General features: G+C 44.8%; 9 protein-coding genes across 9 annotated transcripts in view; 6 read left to right on the forward strand and 3 right to left on the reverse strand.

Moving 5' to 3' along the window:
- The window catches only part of LOC126558623 (probable dimethyladenosine transferase), a 232,181-nt gene extending 224,583 nt beyond the window's left edge, over positions 1 to 7,598 (forward strand). The window contains exons 2-3 of the mRNA XM_050214668.1: positions 6,587 to 6,666; positions 6,731 to 7,598. Coding sequence (XP_050070625.1) covers positions 6,609 to 6,666; positions 6,731 to 7,593 — 921 coding nt within the window. The 5' untranslated portion in view covers positions 6,587 to 6,608 and the 3' untranslated portion in view covers positions 7,594 to 7,598. The remainder of the gene's footprint in view (positions 1 to 6,586; positions 6,667 to 6,730) is intronic.
- Positions 1 to 16,144, forward strand: part of LOC126558417 (leucine-rich repeat-containing protein 58) — a 289,270-nt gene that overhangs the window by 262,310 nt on the left and 10,816 nt on the right. The window lies entirely within an intron of this gene.
- Positions 1 to 16,144, forward strand: part of LOC126559858 (cytoplasmic phosphatidylinositol transfer protein 1) — a 183,280-nt gene that overhangs the window by 4,046 nt on the left and 163,090 nt on the right. The window lies entirely within an intron of this gene.
- On the reverse strand, positions 124 to 2,398 carry LOC126557304 (centromere/kinetochore protein zw10). The gene is made up of 3 exons (XM_050213024.1): positions 772 to 2,398; positions 429 to 694; positions 124 to 362 (listed from the first exon to the last, which is right to left on the reverse strand). The coding sequence occupies exons 1-3, from the start codon at positions 2,348 to 2,350 to the stop codon at positions 147 to 149; spliced, it is 2,061 nt and encodes a 686-aa protein (XP_050068981.1). The 5' UTR covers positions 2,351 to 2,398; the 3' UTR covers positions 124 to 146.
- On the forward strand, positions 2,715 to 6,069 carry LOC126557040 (uncharacterized). Its single transcript, XM_050212679.1, has 8 exons — positions 2,715 to 2,831; positions 2,928 to 3,060; positions 3,127 to 3,225; positions 3,295 to 3,531; positions 3,599 to 3,693; positions 3,780 to 5,466; positions 5,545 to 5,774; positions 5,855 to 6,069. The coding sequence occupies exons 1-8, from the start codon at positions 2,824 to 2,826 to the stop codon at positions 6,021 to 6,023; spliced, it is 2,658 nt and encodes an 885-aa protein (XP_050068636.1). The 5' UTR covers positions 2,715 to 2,823; the 3' UTR covers positions 6,024 to 6,069.
- LOC126557268 (protein FAM114A2) lies at positions 8,089 to 10,283 on the reverse strand. Its single transcript, XM_050212977.1, has 2 exons — positions 8,238 to 10,283; positions 8,089 to 8,163 (listed from the first exon to the last, which is right to left on the reverse strand). Exons 1-2 carry the CDS (start codon positions 10,278 to 10,280, stop codon positions 8,089 to 8,091), a joined length of 2,118 nt encoding a protein of 705 aa, XP_050068934.1. The 5' UTR covers positions 10,281 to 10,283.
- Positions 10,737 to 11,676, forward strand: LOC126558741 (nucleolar protein 12). Its single transcript, XM_050214800.1, has 2 exons — positions 10,737 to 10,851; positions 10,914 to 11,676. Exons 1-2 carry the CDS (start codon positions 10,769 to 10,771, stop codon positions 11,674 to 11,676), a joined length of 846 nt encoding a protein of 281 aa, XP_050070757.1. The 5' UTR covers positions 10,737 to 10,768.
- On the reverse strand, positions 11,901 to 12,691 carry LOC126559443 (40S ribosomal protein S25). The gene is made up of 2 exons (XM_050215603.1): positions 12,581 to 12,691; positions 11,901 to 12,259 (listed from the first exon to the last, which is right to left on the reverse strand). Exons 1-2 carry the CDS (start codon positions 12,581 to 12,583, stop codon positions 11,903 to 11,905), a joined length of 360 nt encoding a protein of 119 aa, XP_050071560.1. The 5' UTR covers positions 12,584 to 12,691; the 3' UTR covers positions 11,901 to 11,902.
- LOC126558326 (zinc transporter 7) lies at positions 13,974 to 15,200 on the forward strand. The gene is made up of 2 exons (XM_050214321.1): positions 13,974 to 14,165; positions 14,226 to 15,200. The coding sequence occupies exons 1-2, from the start codon at positions 13,985 to 13,987 to the stop codon at positions 15,176 to 15,178; spliced, it is 1,134 nt and encodes a 377-aa protein (XP_050070278.1). The 5' UTR covers positions 13,974 to 13,984; the 3' UTR covers positions 15,179 to 15,200.

Consider the following 16,144-nt stretch of genomic DNA (forward strand, 5'->3'; position numbering starts at 1 on the left):
TTTATTAAAAAAAGTAAAGCAAAAAAGTTATTATATGCCGCGCATACATACAATCATCACGCGCATTTGCTTAATCATTATTAATGGATAAAAAACGGCGTTTAGTGTGTAGTTTCTTTTTCTTCTTCTCTGTTCGACTTCTATTTTTAAACGATGGAAGCGATGCAAGCCTGTCGTTGTTTAGTGTTTTGGAATAAGGCACGAACCATATGCTTGATTTCTTCCGCGCTAAAGCACATCGTAAGCGGGCCCTTTCCTTCGGCCCACAGTTCCGTAATTTCTACCAGCGAACCGCACAGTATCTGTCGCAGCTGTAACAATTTCGTCCACTGTTTGACGAGCTGATGAATCTCGCTCGGTTCCTGCAAAAATGGAGGAAAAACAATAAAAAGTGAACTTGAAAATGACTTTCTAATCAGTTTGTTTACCTTAAAAAGCTTTGGCAGCGTTTCGGTCATGATGTCGATAAGTAGCACCAGCCCATTGCCGATAGCGGTCGTAATATCTTCTAGACTTTGTATTCTTTTCATAACTTCCTGCAGAAACTGGTCAACCAACCCGGACAAACTCTGCTTGTACACGGGATCAGGTAAAACGGTTTGCCAAACATTTTTTAGCAGTTCAAACTGTCGAACACACTGTCGGATGGCTCGCTGCTGTTCGGTTCCCAGCTCTAGCAGATTAATAGAAAGCTCTGGAATAGAAGAAGAACCAGTTGTAGTACAAAGGATTCTGTACCGTAACGTATTCGTAATATCGGCCGCCACTTACTAAATCCACCCAATGATTGCATCATTTGGGCCCGTTGGCTGTTTAGCTGCTGCTGGAAAATGTCCTCTCCGCAAGCCTTTAACGCGTCCGAGATGTTAGCAAACGAACAGTGATCGTTCAGCTTGTCGTCATTTTTCTGCAGCCAGTAGTTCAGGTAGGCGCAATCGTTCCGAAACAGTGCCGACTGTTGGGGAATCTTGAACAGTAGCTTCTCATTAGCCATCGGTACATCCACCATGTAGCGTTCCAGGATGGTTGCAATCGTTTTGATGAACCGATTTGCAGCATCTCCGTGAGCGGATGCTTCCGCCAACACTTTGTCTAGAAACTTTTTTAATTCCACCGCCGTGCGCGTTACCATGCAGCCGGACAATTGAGCCGCCGTACTTCCGACGAACTGATACTCGTGACCTTCGATCGGTACCATTTCGTGGCTTTCGCGCTTCATAATTTCGAGCGCCGTCTCAAGCACATTGTCGCAAAGCTTCTTCTGATGAATCGTTTCAATCGAATTGGCGTACTCCTCCAGCAAACCATCGTTTTCCCCGTCCACAAAGTTGGTAGTCTGCAGGAACGCATTGAACTCGCACAGATCCTTCACCATCGACGACTCCTTCATGCCTTCAATCGTACCGGGAATATCACGCTCGAGACATCGTTCTATTAGCATAGTGCACAACTCCTTCTTCATCTGCTTGGCAAGCACCTTGAACAAACATTCATTCTCCGAGACGACGATATTCATATTGCTTAGGTTGTAAAAGATTTGCATCACATTAGCCAGCACCGTCTTGTAGCCGGGGCGCAATTCTTCTCCCACCGTCAGCTGGTAGGATAGTTGTATCATTACGCTGTTATCTTGCGACTTTTCGTCACATATCAACGACACGGGCTTTACAATGACCGGTGCAAAAACGTTCTCCAACAGAAACTGGCAAACGGTGCGGAAATTGTGTTGCGTTTTCAGCAGCGTTACCACCACCTGATACAGCATTGTTTCGTCCCGGTGAATGCGTATCGTGACGGATTTGGTGTTTTGAAACGAACGATGCTGCAGCTGAACCAATTCACTGAATTTGGTATTAAGATCGTTAATGAGCGTTTCGTACTCGGTTTCATAGCGTAGAATAAGTCCCTGAAAGCAATGCAAATCTACCAGCACGGGATCTTCCACCTCGTCCAGGAGCGTTTTGATTTTGCCTAGTATATGTGCCGTCTTTTCGTAACCATTCCCTGCCAGGTTGAGACTTTCGAACAGATCGTGAATGGAAAGCAGCTTCCGGGCAATCTTGTAACCGCGCATCGCTTCCTCGAGATCACGCTGATAGTTTCGCAGGTCATTCCGGGCCAGATTGGACTTATCCACGCTTAGATGGTTGGTGGACGCGACGAGGTCTTTTATTTCCGTTTCCAGCGATTTCAGCCCGGCGAGCACATCGCGCGTATTGACGGAAACAAAGTCCACGTAGTTGGCATTGACGACGTCGCGCACCTCTTCCTGATGCTTGCGGATGCGGGACAATACTTCCGGCACGTTAAAGGACACATTTTCAAACTGAGTTTGATCGATCGTTTGCATTTTTTCCGGACTTGCAGCACCAACAAATGACCACGAACACAAAGCTGATTGTTTTGGATTTCAAACGCAAACGCAAATTGGCAAAGCGTCTCGGAAAGCGGTTACAAATGTCAAAAAATAGCGGGACATCCTGTCAAGCTGGATAGAGAGAGAAAAAGCACGGATTTGTACTTTTGCAGGGTCATTGTGTGAAGATTGCTTATTCAAAATCATCCATACTCACACTCACTGTTTGCAACAATGAATTAATTGAAAAACAATTGCACATTTCTGCATTTGATTGCCATATTCCACAAGATGTACATATACGACTTCACAGCATACCTTATGTTCAATAACCTGGGTATGACGTCACACTGGATGTAATTTGATATTGGAAGAACAACCGCAGACGACACTTCATTTTCCTGTGACTTTTTTTCTCTCTCATTTTACGTTCTAGCAAATGAAGTGCATCGAAGGAACTGCTCACGATGTCGAAGTAAGTGGAAATTATTAGCCAAATGGGAGATACTATTCCGGTATTATTGAATGTGCGAACGTGTGTTGAACTATTGTTCTCTAATTCTCCGTGCAGGGAAACGATGATAATCTTTGTTTACGACCTATCTAAGAAGGTGGAAAACGATGACCCAACGGGCTCCATTATTTACTTTCATCCGATGTGGGTGTCGGAACTGCAGAAAAAATCTCTCTGTGGCCAGTTGATGGTATGGTGATGAAATGCGGGTTCATCCGTATGTAGCTTAATTTCTTGCTTCATTGTTCTTCTGCAGGGATCCACATACTTTCTCGGTGAAACTCTATCGAAAGTTCGGTTTATTTCACTACAGAATGGCAAATTTGCGTTACGATCGCATGGACGCTTCATGTTGGTAAGCAGCATTGGTTTGTAGTGTACATGCAAACATCGCTTTGATCAATCTCTTTGTCCATATTCGTAGGCTGTAGGATCGGACCGCAACATAGCAGAATCCATTCTTGAGTACCGGGCCAGCTTGTTGTCCTCGCTTATTGAACTGTATCATGGCGATTTCAGCACCCTGTACAGTGTTTACGTTGAAAAGGAGCAGAAAACGGGATTTAATGAGAAGGTGTTTTGTTTGATGGAGTCCACTTTGCCGCTGCTGCAATTCAATGGCAATATTTTACAGAATATGCCCCTGCTACGACTACCAAAGGTACCTTAAAATTGACACACGAAGACGGCACAAAAGACACTCACCCTTTTTATAAACAATGTTTCAGTGCGCAAGTAATGTATACCTGGAGTCCAACCAAATTCTTCAGAACTTCCTCCAAAACAAGGGAGTGTTAGGTGGGTCCATATTTTACCACAATAAGTGAGTATTTTTCATGGTTTTTGCTGTTGTAATCAACGCATTGATAACGTTTTCACTACCAAAAAAAAAATGCCCATTTACCACAGAGTACTGGCTTCACAGTTGCCGACCAACTTGACGAAACTGTTCGTGTACTCCGATCCTTATCGCGCGAAGCTAGCAGAAATGATAGCAGTCACATTCCATGTGCCAAACGGCGTTAGTCTCATCAGTGCGTACATCACAAAGCGTGACTATACGCAGCTGCTCGATGCGACGAAAAACATTCCCATTTATTTCAACAATTGCACCACATCAGCAGCTTCAGCAGCTGCAGCAGCAACATCCTCATCCACTGGACCACCAGTACCGTTTGCCATTAAGAAGAAGCTAATCCCATCGAAAGATCTCGTCGGTAGCACGGTGGCTGGCTTTCCGATGCTCAAGACAGACAAATCGATTATTTTTTCCAACATTCCGGAAGAAGACACTGTTGGTGGAGAGGTTGCTGGGCAAATCTTTGAACCGGCACAGAAAAAAGTACCGTTCAGCACCGTATCGCGGCCAACCTTTTTGCCATTAAAGTTTAAAAATCTCACATCACGAGACATCATCGATTCCGGTGTGAATTCGATCAATTTTGACGAATCGGACAGCTTCCCGAACTTTATCGGTAAAACAAGCGTCTGTTCGACGCCACTGACTGAGAATAAGATTGTGCCAAATAGGAACATGATGTCGATATGTGTCACGCAGGATCAGCCGTCTGACGCACCACCGGGGGAGGAAGTGAAGGAAAATGTGGATAGTAAAGAGGATGGCATTGTTGGGCCAGTAGCGGTGGGAGAAAATGTCAGTATTTTAAAATGCTTCAATGCTAGAAAGTACAGTATCCTCAACAATCCTTTCATAATGCCAACGAATGTTCGTTGCGCATCAATGTCGAATTTAACCGGCAAAGAAAACGATGAGTCGGAGGAAAATTCACCCGCTGAAGCCAGCAATAGTGAGGAGCGAGAGATGCAAAGAAAGTATCAACACAAGTTCCCGAAAAATTACGACCCATGGAAAACTGTCACCGATCCACTGTATCCAATTGTGGACCAACGCAAGCGAGCCATGTCGTACAGTTTGTTCCAAGATTTTGAACGTACTCGCAACGAACGGATAGCTGAACTGGTCGAACAGGAAGCAAAGCAAGAAACCAAAGGCAAAGATAAGCCCATCAAAAATAGTACGATGGATCGCATACCGAAAACGGTTAACAGGGTAGCCGTAAATACTAGCGTAAATAAAACGAATCTATCATCAGATCAATCGGAAACCGGTGCCATTCCGGCTACCACACCTAAAGATCGACGTGGTCTCAGCTTACCAATCAAATCTTTTAATCTTAACGATGAGCTACCAACCGCGGCAAGGGTGGCTAGTAATGGCACCAGCCAGGAGCTGTTTACACGCCGTAAAAGTACGCTAGAATTAACGCCCCTTATGTCGAAGCTAACTGTACTGGCAATGAATGACACCGAATCAAGTGGCGTATCGAGCTGGGATACAACGCCGGGGTGCAGTTACAACATGGCAATTTCACCGCAAGAATATATTCCGCAGCGCCGGAAATCGCAAGACATATCACAATCTGCGACGGTACAGTCAAATGGAGGCGTGATACCAGCAGGTGATGACACGGCTCTAGTCAAGGTGGATCTGTTCGTGTGCGTGCAGCAGAACATGACATTGATATTGGTCATGCAGGAGAAAAACTGTAAAAATCAACGGCTTGTGCAGACACTGGTAAGGTTTTTTGTTTACCTTGAGCGTGGAATTTGTACGATTTTTGGATTCAAAATTTTAAACATAATATTTTTACAGTTTGAATCGTGCGTGTCAAAATTCCTGAGGATTGAAAACGACATTCAACTTGCCATGAACATTAACGTGGATGGGTTCGATAAGGCGGACGGGTACAGCCTGATAGCACTCGATACCGGTTGGGACGTGGCAAAAAAGAATGGTCCATGGAACGCATTGGAGCTACAAACGGCAGAATCTTTGCACACCTACTTCCGAAAGCGTAGTCTAGTAACGGAAGTGACGTTAAAGTAAGGCATCGTCCACTACGTATGATCACAATTTTCAATGGCTTCTAGGATGTAATATGTTTTGTTTATTTTTATTACAGATCGCAGGAAACCGTTCTGTACGGGTACCAGTGTGGCATGCGGGAACTATTTTACACGCAGATCGCAAACGCGCAGGGCGGTTTGCCTCCGCCGCAGGATGTAATGGGTGCGGTTCCGCTGTGTGCAAAACGTCGCATCGAGCGGGATCATTTTGCGTTGTTACTTTAAAGTGCACAGCACTGTGCATAATAATCATCATACTACATACTACATACTACATACATATGTATGTTTAGCTAATCTTTGCCATAGCCGTACTGAGATTAAGAATATTCATTGCGCATCACAGACATACAAACACACACACATCATCGCGATCGTGTTTCGCCTACCGAAATACCGTGTTCTTCTCCGTACGGGGCCAAATATTAATAATCGTCTAACTTACTGTAATCTGTATTAGCTGTCTACTTCCAAGACAACACAATCTAATTCAAAGGATTCCATTTCATTATGTGTTGTTCGTTTGAGATATGTTCGTAAATAAATGTATTCCTGATCGATATCAAGGAATGAAAATCAGGTGGATTGTGGTATTGTTGATGAAACTACGGGTCGAACCTCCCTATTGAAAAAATTGTGTACTTCGTTTACTTTGGTTTGGTTTTTAAATTTGACAGCCGCATTAGGTAAATGACGTTTCATGAAGTTTGTTTTTATTCTTGTTTACTGCTGTTTCGCACATGGTATTGTTTACGGTACGTGCTACCTTCGGTACAGATTGCTGATAGAGTTTTATTCCGCCGCGAAAAAATGCCGAAAGTACGAGCAGAAAAGAAATCCCGTACGCACGAAGGTGTTGCAAAGCAAGGTAAGAGTTATATTCATGCTACTGTAATCGAAGAAATAGCTTACATTTTTATCACCCCCATCAGGTATCGTGTTCAACAAGGACTTTGGGCAACACATTCTCAAGAACCCGCTCGTCATCACCTCCATGCTGGAAAAGGCAGCTCTCCGGCCGACGGATGTAGTGCTTGAAATAGGTCCCGGTACCGGCAACATGACGGTAAAGATACTGGAAAAGGTGAAGAAAGTGGTTGCGTGCGAAATCGATACGCGACTCGTTGCAGAGCTGCAGAAGCGCGTACAGGGCACCAACATGCAACCGAAGCTGCAAATCCTCATCGGCGATGTGCTAAAAACAGACCTACCATTTTTCGACATTTGCGTTGCCAACATGCCATATCAGATAAGTTCACCGTTCGTGTTTAAACTGTTGCTTCATCGGCCATTCTTCCGGTGTGCGGTGCTAATGTTTCAACGCGAATTCGCTCAACGGCTCGTGGCCAAACCAGGCGATAAGCTGTACTGCCGGTTAAGCATCAACACGCAGCTGCTGGCCCGTGTCGACATGTTGATGAAGGTGGGTAAGAATAATTTTAAACCACCGCCAAAGGTAGAATCGAGTGTGGTACGAATCGAACCAAGGAATCCACCGCCACCGATCAACTACACCGAATGGGACGGATTGACCAGAATTGCGTTCCTGCGCAAAAACAAAACACTTGCCGCAGCATTCAAACAAACTACCGTACTGGCCACGCTAGAAGATAACTACAAATTGCACTGTTCGTTGAAGAACGTGGACGTTCCGGTAGATTTGAACGTGAAAGCGATGGTAGAAAACATATTGGAAAAGTTGGACGCTGGTAACAAGCGTGCACGATCGATGGATATCGATGATTTCATGGCTGTTTTGCAGGCGTTCAATGCTGAGGGCTTTCATTTCAGCTAAACACAAGAAGGATGGACATGTTTGCTTTATCTTTTTGTACGTATATTTATGCAATAAAAACCGCTTCAAGTAATACAGTTGCTAACATTTCATAAATGACATTTGTGTTGAAGAATGTAACAAAGACTTTGAGAGATAGATTACAATAATCGTTTTAAGAAGTTTTCCCAAACCTTTCTCACATAGTAATTCATTTCTTTTCTTCAAATCAAATTCTTCCATACAAATATTCCTACGAAATATTTCTTTCCGGTAAATTGAATGATTTTGTATTGCTGTGAAAATAATTGTCAATGGTGTATTTTAAAATATGAAACGACATGCACTTTTATTCATTACAACTTACCAGAGTATAAATATTATTCAGCTCTTTGAGTTTCTGTTTTATTCTCACAAAAAACTGGTTTAAAAAATGACTAAATGTACGGAAATTCTTCATCCATCCATCAGTGATGCTGGCGAGAAGTGTGAAACCTTTCTTGCAGGACCGCGACATTAAGCTGCGCCAAGCTGCAGGATCGGAATGAACAGATGAAACGCATTCTGAACGTACGATGTGCTGTTCGAGCCCTAAAAATTCCCCCGAAAAAGAAGAAAGTGATTACTTGTTGCTCTAGAGTAACACCGACCGAAAAAGACCTTACCTCCAGGAAAATGTTGGTTATAAGCGCACTATCGCTATCGTCCCCAGATTCATCCTTCATCTTGGTCAGCTCCGAGCAGAACCGGGTCGCCACACCGCTCAGATGCCAGCAAAACACCGAAGTTAGCTGTACCAGCACATCAGCTTCCGTCGCTGTACTGTGATGATCGCTGATGAGCAGTATTTCCGCCAGTTTGTGCATCCGCAGTACGCAAAGGGCCGTCGTTTGGGCTAGCGCGTGCATTGCCTTTTCGAACACATCCTGCCCGGTACGTTGCGGTTCGCTCTTGTCAGCGATCCACTCGGTATACTCTGTCCAACTCTTAACTATCTCTCCGAAATCGACCTTAACGTTAGGATTAAGATCGACGATGGTTTCCAGCAGCTTTGCCTGGAGCTCATCCGCCGTGTGTAGTCCATCCGCGTCGTCGTTGTCCGTTTCGGGCAGTTCGCACAGCTCCTTCACTTCGCTCATCGTTTCTTGCAAGTCGTCGAGTGCCTTTCCTGTGAGCGGTGCCATCAGCGATTCCAGCTTGAGCGATGCCTGTTTCGACAGCATTTCTAGTGCCTCCAGATGCACCAACCCATGGTAATCATCAAACAGAGTTTCAAAATGAAGCTTCTTTTTATACTGATGCTTTTGAATTTGCTTTAGGTTGCGTTCCCGTTCCTCTGTTTTCGCCTTTGCTTCGCGCAAAACTTGGCTCAACACAACTCCATCGTTCGGTTGTAGGCCGAGCAGCTTTCGCTTGTTCAACAGGCCTGGATCGTTCTCCTGCAGTATGGTCATCGTTTTCTTACCAATTCCTTCAAGTGTGTCTAACCCACCGGTAATAACCTTGCTGCTGATCTGTGTTACACCAGAAACGAGCTGATCAAAACCGAACCGATCTTCCGATTGGGCCGACGTACTCGGCGCTATATCCGGCTCCTCTTGCAGGTAGCCTTCCGCTTTTAGCTTAGCTTCAGCCTCCGCTTGACGGCGGGCCATCTCTTCCGGATTCGGTACTCCGATGCCCGATTCAATCACCTGCGTAATGTTGGTTGTAATCGTCGCAACGGATTTCGATGCGTTCGAAAGGAAGGAAACGGCTGCCCCGCCCCAGGATGGCTTCCAGCTACCCCAGGACTGTCCGGCATCGGCCGTTGCTTTTGTATTGTCCGCACCAGATGAAAGTCGATCTAGCACGGAAGTTAGAGGTGGATCGTCCTTGTGTTTCATGAAATCTTTCAGCTTATGCTCAACCTCATCTATGTCTACATCTCTGAAGCTGGTGGCTTTCGCTGAGCTAGGCTGCGCGGGATCGGAGGTGTTCGCATTGACACTAATCGGCTGCTTATTCTCGACTTTGAGTGCTACGGTGTTACTACCTTCAACGGGGAAATCTCCCCAATCATCATCGAAATCATCCCATCCCTCACCTTCGGTTACACCTGACTCTGGGATTTTGCTTTCCGGTTCCTGTGCTTGCTTTTCAATCTGTTCCAACAGTTGTGGTTTGGCTGGTTTAAGCACAAGTTTTTTGGATTTGTTTGCGGTTTCGTTGGATTTCTCATCTCCGCTGCAAGACTGCACAGAGGGAGATGGCTCTTGATTGACTTTTTCTTCTAGTGTTACAAGTTTTTCAACATATTTTGCTGTGCTGGCATTCGTATCTAACTTTTCTTTGTCTTCCTTAGTCGTCTTGGAATCCGTTACCTGATCCTTCTGCAAGGTGTCGCCCTTGTAATCCTCTATCTTTGGTAGGATGGGGATTTTATTTTCACTTTCCACCTCTGTAACGGTCGAAGTAGTAGTCGGTGGAGGGCAGGAAGCACTATCTTCCAAGGACTGTGTTTTATCCTCCAGCTGATCTCCTTTGGATTTGCTTACAGGTTCCACGTCAGATTTTGTTGGTGATGCTGGTGCAGCAAGCTGTTCCTTCTTCTTTGACGACACATCCGATGGTTTGGTGCTCTGGAGTACTTCTTCCAGCTCGTCTGGTTCAATTTCTTCAAAATCTTCATCAGCACTCGCAAACTCTTCACTATCGGAATCGCACATCGTTGTTGATGAGTTAGAAATAAGCTACGAGTACGAAAGGGAATATTTTAGCTACGACGAAATTCAGCTGAGCGATTAAAAACAGCAGCGATGACAAAGGTAGTTGACGTTTTGTTGATGATCAGCATTGATAGTCGATGAAACTCAAATCAGGGAAATTAAATTGGAAAATAGGCATTATTGGCAAGAGTGGGGGAATGTTAATGCTACACTAAGCATAAATATTCTTTAATTATTTGAAGGGAGTAGTATTTAGCACTGTTCAAGTAAAATAGCGCGTTAAATAAACAGCTAACTCAGATAGCAAGACATGCAAACCAGCACTGAATGTCAAACGTTTCGTCGATTTGTTGTCATCGGCATGTAGAGCATGCTTGCGGGATTTGTTTACATTCTACCATCCAGTAGCGGGTTTGGGCGGACGCTTGTATGCTGGCTTTGTGAAAAACTCCAAGAGAAATTGTGTTGAAACCCCTTTGTGATCCACCATGAAACGAAAATCAGAGAGTGGCAATAAACAGCCGTTTGAGCGGAAAAAGACCGAACTGGTGTTTGACCCACAGAAACGGGTGTAAGTAGTACATGTTTCGCATCCGGTAATGTAACTCAATATTTGCATACCAATTTTTGCAGGGAATTCCTTACTGGATTTCACAAACGCAAGCAACATCGACGGAAAATAGCTCAAGGTGAAATGCAGCGAAAGCTGAAGGAAGAAACAAAACGTATACGCACGGAGGCGAAAGAAAAGATGAAAAACTTGTACCATTCGTACAAACCCATACCGGAGCTAACGGAAGAGGACAAAGCCGAGGACCAGGAAGAGGAGTACGATACGGAAAATGTAACCGTAAAGGTAGTGGAGCTGTCTACCCGCGACCTAGCAAAGGAAAACAATTGGCTCGGTGAAAACCGTGTTATGGTAAATGATGATAACGAGTCAGAAGCGGAGGGCTCTGCGAGTGACGACGAGGAGGAGCTCGACGAACATCAGCTGGGAGTTATACCGGGCATGGAGCTGGAGGGAGAGAAAAAGGTAAAAAGAAAGCATAAACCTTTGGCCGAAGAAGATGCAAACGACGACACCAAGGAAAAAGACGATAAGAGTGCGATGGAAAAAGTGAAACCGAAAAAGGGACCGGTACTCAATCTGGATGGTATACGGTCGAAGAAGGAGTTGAATCACAAGCTAAAACGGTACGCACTGAAATCTATGAAAAACAGCCAAGCTTTCCGGCAGAAAGAGCGAGTACATAAACAGAAGCAGCTTAAAAAATCTCGCCGCATCCGACACCAGAAGGAGAAACACTTGAAGCAGAAAAAGGGCTTCAGGGACCGCAAAGCTGCTGGCACTGCTGGTGGTCGAGACTCAAAACGGAAACGAAAGGACGATTGAATAGAATTAAGTCACGCAAGAGGAAATAATAAACAAAACTCGCCAACGTTCACTTAGTTTACAAGAAGTATATTTCTTCCAAAATTCCTTCCGAAGCGTTTCATGTTGGACGCACACGCACTTTGGGGAATGCCCGCACTGGTGGTTCCACCAGAAAATGCTTTCCCCACGGTTGGCTCAAGATCGACGAGCACTTTGCACTCACAAAACAAACAACGGAATCATTTTACGCCACCGGATCGTCTCCCTTTGTGGTGCGGGTGTAGATGACCTGTGCGTGATGGTGCACGACCTGCTTGATCAAACCCTTCTGGCAGAGCTCGCGTAGGCCGCGCTTCGCCAGCGATCCACGAATCTTCAGCCTTTCCGACACGACTGACGGGGTGATCAGCTTGTAGGCGGGTACCTCCTTGTACAGTTTCTCGTACGTGGCCTTATCGAACAGGACCTGGTTATTCAGCTTGTCACGAACCTTTCCCTTCGACCACTTCTTCTTCTTGGCCTTTCCGCCGGATCCTCCCTCCTTCTTCTTCTGGGTCTTTTGCGGCTGTTTCGCCGATCCCTTGGTATCCTTCTTCGGAGGCTAAAAATGAAACGGAAACAGGGACACGCATCATTATTAGTGTACGGTGGATCGTCTGAAAGCTCCTCAGTGATATGTGTCGCTTTGCGTTGAGGCCGGTGTGTGTGTTTATACACAGCTCACTGCACCCACTAGGCCCTGAGATACATTTGGGCACATCACTATTTGCCACCGTTTTGCAACGTTATTGGAGCTTATTTACACGTATCACACAACTTCATTGGAGAGAGAACACTTTGAAGCACATTTTAGCACTCAACGCAAAGCATATCACAAAGAATAGGTAATTAATTTTGCCAAAACTTTCCACATTCAACCTACCATTCTGAAGTATGGACTCGAAAAGAAAGAGAACGTCGGCGGCAGTTGATTGAAAGAAGGAAGTACGCAAACGCGTATTTGGTAGAAACGCGTATATGGCCTGTCAAAAGGGAAACGTCATCAAAGTGTGCGTTTTCGTGTTTGAAAAATCGGTTTTGAAATAATGCGAATGATACAAAAAATAACGATTTCATCAATTGTAACCATTATAAAAATGTAGAAACAAACTTTTTGCATAAAATACTCACTATATAACACATTTTGAATGGAATATTGTTGAATGAGAATGCGTTTTGGCGGTTTATACAGTATACAGCATATTCGTTCCCTTTCAGGATAAAGCAAATAAAGTATTCTATGGCAGTACTACATGCTTTTCGTACTAATCAGTTTATAATCAATTTGTTGAATGTTTTATTGACCCGATTTATGCAATAACCCGCCAGAAGAAGCAATCGGAATCACGGATTGAAGATGGGTGTGCGCATCCCCAAATTACAGCTGTCATATCAGCTTGGATGTCGTGTCAACATCACCGTGTACGACAGCCGAAAAAAAAGACCTGCACTGCTCGCAGTGTAATTACGGGTGCACGGCCAGCCGTCGAACAGAATCCGGGGAAAAAACGCAAAATTAATATCCAAAAATGTCTTACAAACGATGCTGATCTTTGCCGTAATACAGTTCAACCGTGGGAAATCCGGATCACTCAGCTTATCCGCAAAATAGGGTATGTAGGGCTTTGTCGTGTCTATGCGTTGTCTCCGTGATCGGTGTTTGCTTCCACCTATGTTCCTGCTATCGGTCCGATCAGTATATGAACATCGACTATGAAAAGAGAAGAAAACAAAAAAAAAACCTCGGAACCATCGAGGGGATTAACGGCACATTGTTTGTAAACTCGCGGACCGAAACAAGGAAGCTGCCCAAATGGTCGGCTTTTATTTAGACAATTGTGTGCACACGTAAGCAAAACAAGGCATAAGCGCTCTGGCCGGATCGGTGAAACAGCATTGTTTACAATCTTGACTAGGGTTGGGATAGTACGTGATGTGTCAGAGGTACAATTTCACAAAAAAGGCCCGGAAGTTCACCGTGAAGATGTCTATGTACATTTCATGACGTACTATCATTAACCAACGAATCCGAATCCCGAAATCCCTTATCATTAATGATCGTGATTGCTTTATCATTGCAGCATAGATTTGGGACCCTGCAGATAAATCTCGGCCAAAGTCACCAATCACAACCCCCGTATCACGCGAGACCTTCATTGAGTGCTGGTTTTTGACCACTTGCCGGAGCGACCCGCGACTCTGCACCTAAAAGGATTCCCAAAGTGCTTATCAGCATTGCTTGTTTGTGGCCTCACAAAAAAAAAAAAGAAAAAAATCAACCTTCACGATGCTGCCATTAACGCATAAAGACTCACGTGGATTCGGCTATCGGATACGGGAAAAGTTCAGCAGTCTGAGCCGGCTTATATTGTCGGATCGTAATTCGCGGAATTTGTTTTTCTTCCTACTGCTTAATTTAAGCTTTGCGTTTGTTGAACTTATGTACGGCATATGGACCAACAGTTTAGGTAAGTTTCGCTTCTCACGGTTAATGTGTTCCAAATTTAACGTCCATGTCCCTTTTCAAGGTTTGATCTCCGATTCGTTCCATATGTTCTTCGACTGTACTGGGCTGCTGGCCGGGTTGGCGGCGTCCGTTATTACCAAGTGGCGAGCAAATGAAAAGTATTCTTACGGCTACGTACGAGCTGAAGTGTTGGCAGGATTCGTCAACAGCCTCTTTCTGCTGTTTATCGCATTCTTCATCATGTCCGAAGCGGTAGAGCGTGCGATCGAGCCTCCGGAAGTGAAACACGAACGATTGTTTATCGTTTCCGTACTCGGGTTGTTGGTGAACCTGGTCGGTATCTATGCATTCCAGCACGGTGGACACGGCCATTCGCATGGTGGTGGTGGACACGGTCATTCGCATGGCGGTGGAGCAAGTCACGGACATTCCCACGGCGGTACAATGAATCATAACAGCCACGATACGCACCATCTGCTGTCGAACCATAACGATCACCATGGACATTCGCACGGTGCAGGTGATCATCATCATGGTCACAGTCATGGAGGTGGCGAGATTGTGTCCACCAACTCGCAGATTATGCGTGGCGTCTTCCTGCACATTCTGGCCGATACGCTCGGATCGGTTGGTGTGATTATATCGGCTGTGCTGATGCAGCTATTTGGATGGATGCGAGCCGATCCCATCTGCAGCATGTTCATTGCGCTGACGATCGGAGTGAGCACGCTGTCGTTGATCAAGGAATCGGTCATGGTGTTGATGCAGCGCCAACCGGTAGCGCTGGATCGATTACTGCCTTCCTGCTATCAGAAGGTGACCGGACTGGCCGGTGTGTACAGCGTACAGGAGCCACATTTTTGGACCCTCTGCACCGACGTGTACGTTGGTGTGATCAAGCTGGAGGTATCGAAAAACGTTGATCCCAAGTACGTGGTACAGCACACACGCATGATCTTCGAAGCGATAGGCGTGCGGCAGATAAACATTCAGCTAGACTATACTGCAATGTGATAAAGTGGAGTGGAGCGGTGGAAACAGGGAGCTGATATGGGAGGGCATGGGCCTCTGTGGTAGCATTGTTTTCTTCTACCTCTACACTACTCCCTTTTTGGCTAGAGTTTTTTTCCCCACGTGTTCCGTTTCCATTTTATTTCATAAGCACCACCTAGTGGGAGAAGTATTGCAAAAACAAAAAAAAAACGAAAAACATTTCAAACGTACGAATTAGAATATAGCCGTAAGTTTTGTTTTATGAAACCACACACTTACCCACACTTACCCGTTTTCCATAACGCATTTGTTTAAACTGTTTTCTCCTATTTAAGCGATAAAGCCTGTGCTCATGGTTCTAGGATTATATCTAAATAAGCCAAATCAGCTAAGAATGGTGGGCTCAATCGGTCGGTACTACTAACCCGTCATCTATCGACAATGTCAGATGATTCGTGTGCGTAAATCATTGCTTGTGGACGGATTAAATTATAAAATGTTAAAAATATGGTGTCGAATCGCAAGTGCAAGAAAAAGCTCCTCATGAAGGAAGAACTGAATGAGCTGTAAGCTGGCATACCAGCATGTGTAGTAACGTTTATTTCCAAGGCATCGTGAATGGATGGGTCGTTCATGTTGTAATAGATAGATTCGTAGCTTACGGGGGACATAATTGCAAGCTGGCTGATTGTGCAAAACTGACCCGGAAAAACAAAAAAAAAACTAAGGCTGGAATCATCAAACAAAACGCAATTGATTCTACATTGCCTATGTTTGTAGGATGCATGAAAGCTGGAAGCATACAAAAATACAATTCTGTTACTGATACTGTGCGTTGTGACGTTTGTGCGTTTGTTTTTAAATTTAGATGTTTGCCATTACGCAGACAGCTGGCCAATTCAAATAAAAAAAAGTCATCCAGGCGATCAAATATGGCAAATGTCAATGTGTGCTGCTCTCAAACAAGGCAAAGTTGGACGCGGACTG

Source organism: Anopheles maculipalpis, chromosome 2RL (genome assembly GCF_943734695.1).
Source record: "Anopheles maculipalpis chromosome 2RL, idAnoMacuDA_375_x, whole genome shotgun sequence".
Lineage (NCBI taxonomy): Eukaryota > Metazoa > Arthropoda > Insecta > Diptera > Culicidae > Anopheles > Anopheles maculipalpis.

Bases quoted from the DNA above. Each gene is read 5' to 3' on its own strand.
- LOC126557304 (XM_050213024.1), bottom strand. From the start codon at position 2,350: ATGCAAACGATCGATCAAACTCAGTTTGAAAATGTGTCCTTTAACGTG. The intron at 695-771 runs GTAAGTGGCGGC...CTTCTATTCCAG, and splicing joins GCAATCATTGGGTGGATTTA to AGCTTTCTATTAATCTGCTA. The intron at 363-428 runs GTAAACAAACTG...CCATTTTTGCAG, and splicing joins CGCTGCCAAAGCTTTTTAAG to GAACCGAGCGAGATTCATCA.
- LOC126557040 (XM_050212679.1), top strand. The intron at 3,226-3,294 runs GTAAGCAGCATT...CCATATTCGTAG, and splicing joins CGCATGGACGCTTCATGTTG to GCTGTAGGATCGGACCGCAA. The intron at 5,775-5,854 runs GTAAGGCATCGT...TTTTTATTACAG, and splicing joins GTAACGGAAGTGACGTTAAA to ATCGCAGGAAACCGTTCTGT.
- LOC126557268 (XM_050212977.1), bottom strand. From the start codon at position 10,280: ATGTGCGATTCCGATAGTGAAGAGTTTGCGAGTGCTGATGAAGATTTT. The intron at 8,164-8,237 runs GTAAGGTCTTTT...GGGAATTTTTAG, and splicing joins TAACCAACATTTTCCTGGAG to GGCTCGAACAGCACATCGTA.
- LOC126558741 (XM_050214800.1), top strand. From the start codon at position 10,769: ATGAAACGAAAATCAGAGAGTGGCAATAAACAGCCGTTTGAGCGGAAA. The intron at 10,852-10,913 runs GTAAGTAGTACA...CAATTTTTGCAG, and splicing joins TTTGACCCACAGAAACGGGT to GGAATTCCTTACTGGATTTC.
- LOC126558326 (XM_050214321.1), top strand. From the start codon at position 13,985: ATGCTGCCATTAACGCATAAAGACTCACGTGGATTCGGCTATCGGATA. The intron at 14,166-14,225 runs GTAAGTTTCGCT...TCCCTTTTCAAG, and splicing joins CATATGGACCAACAGTTTAG to GTTTGATCTCCGATTCGTTC.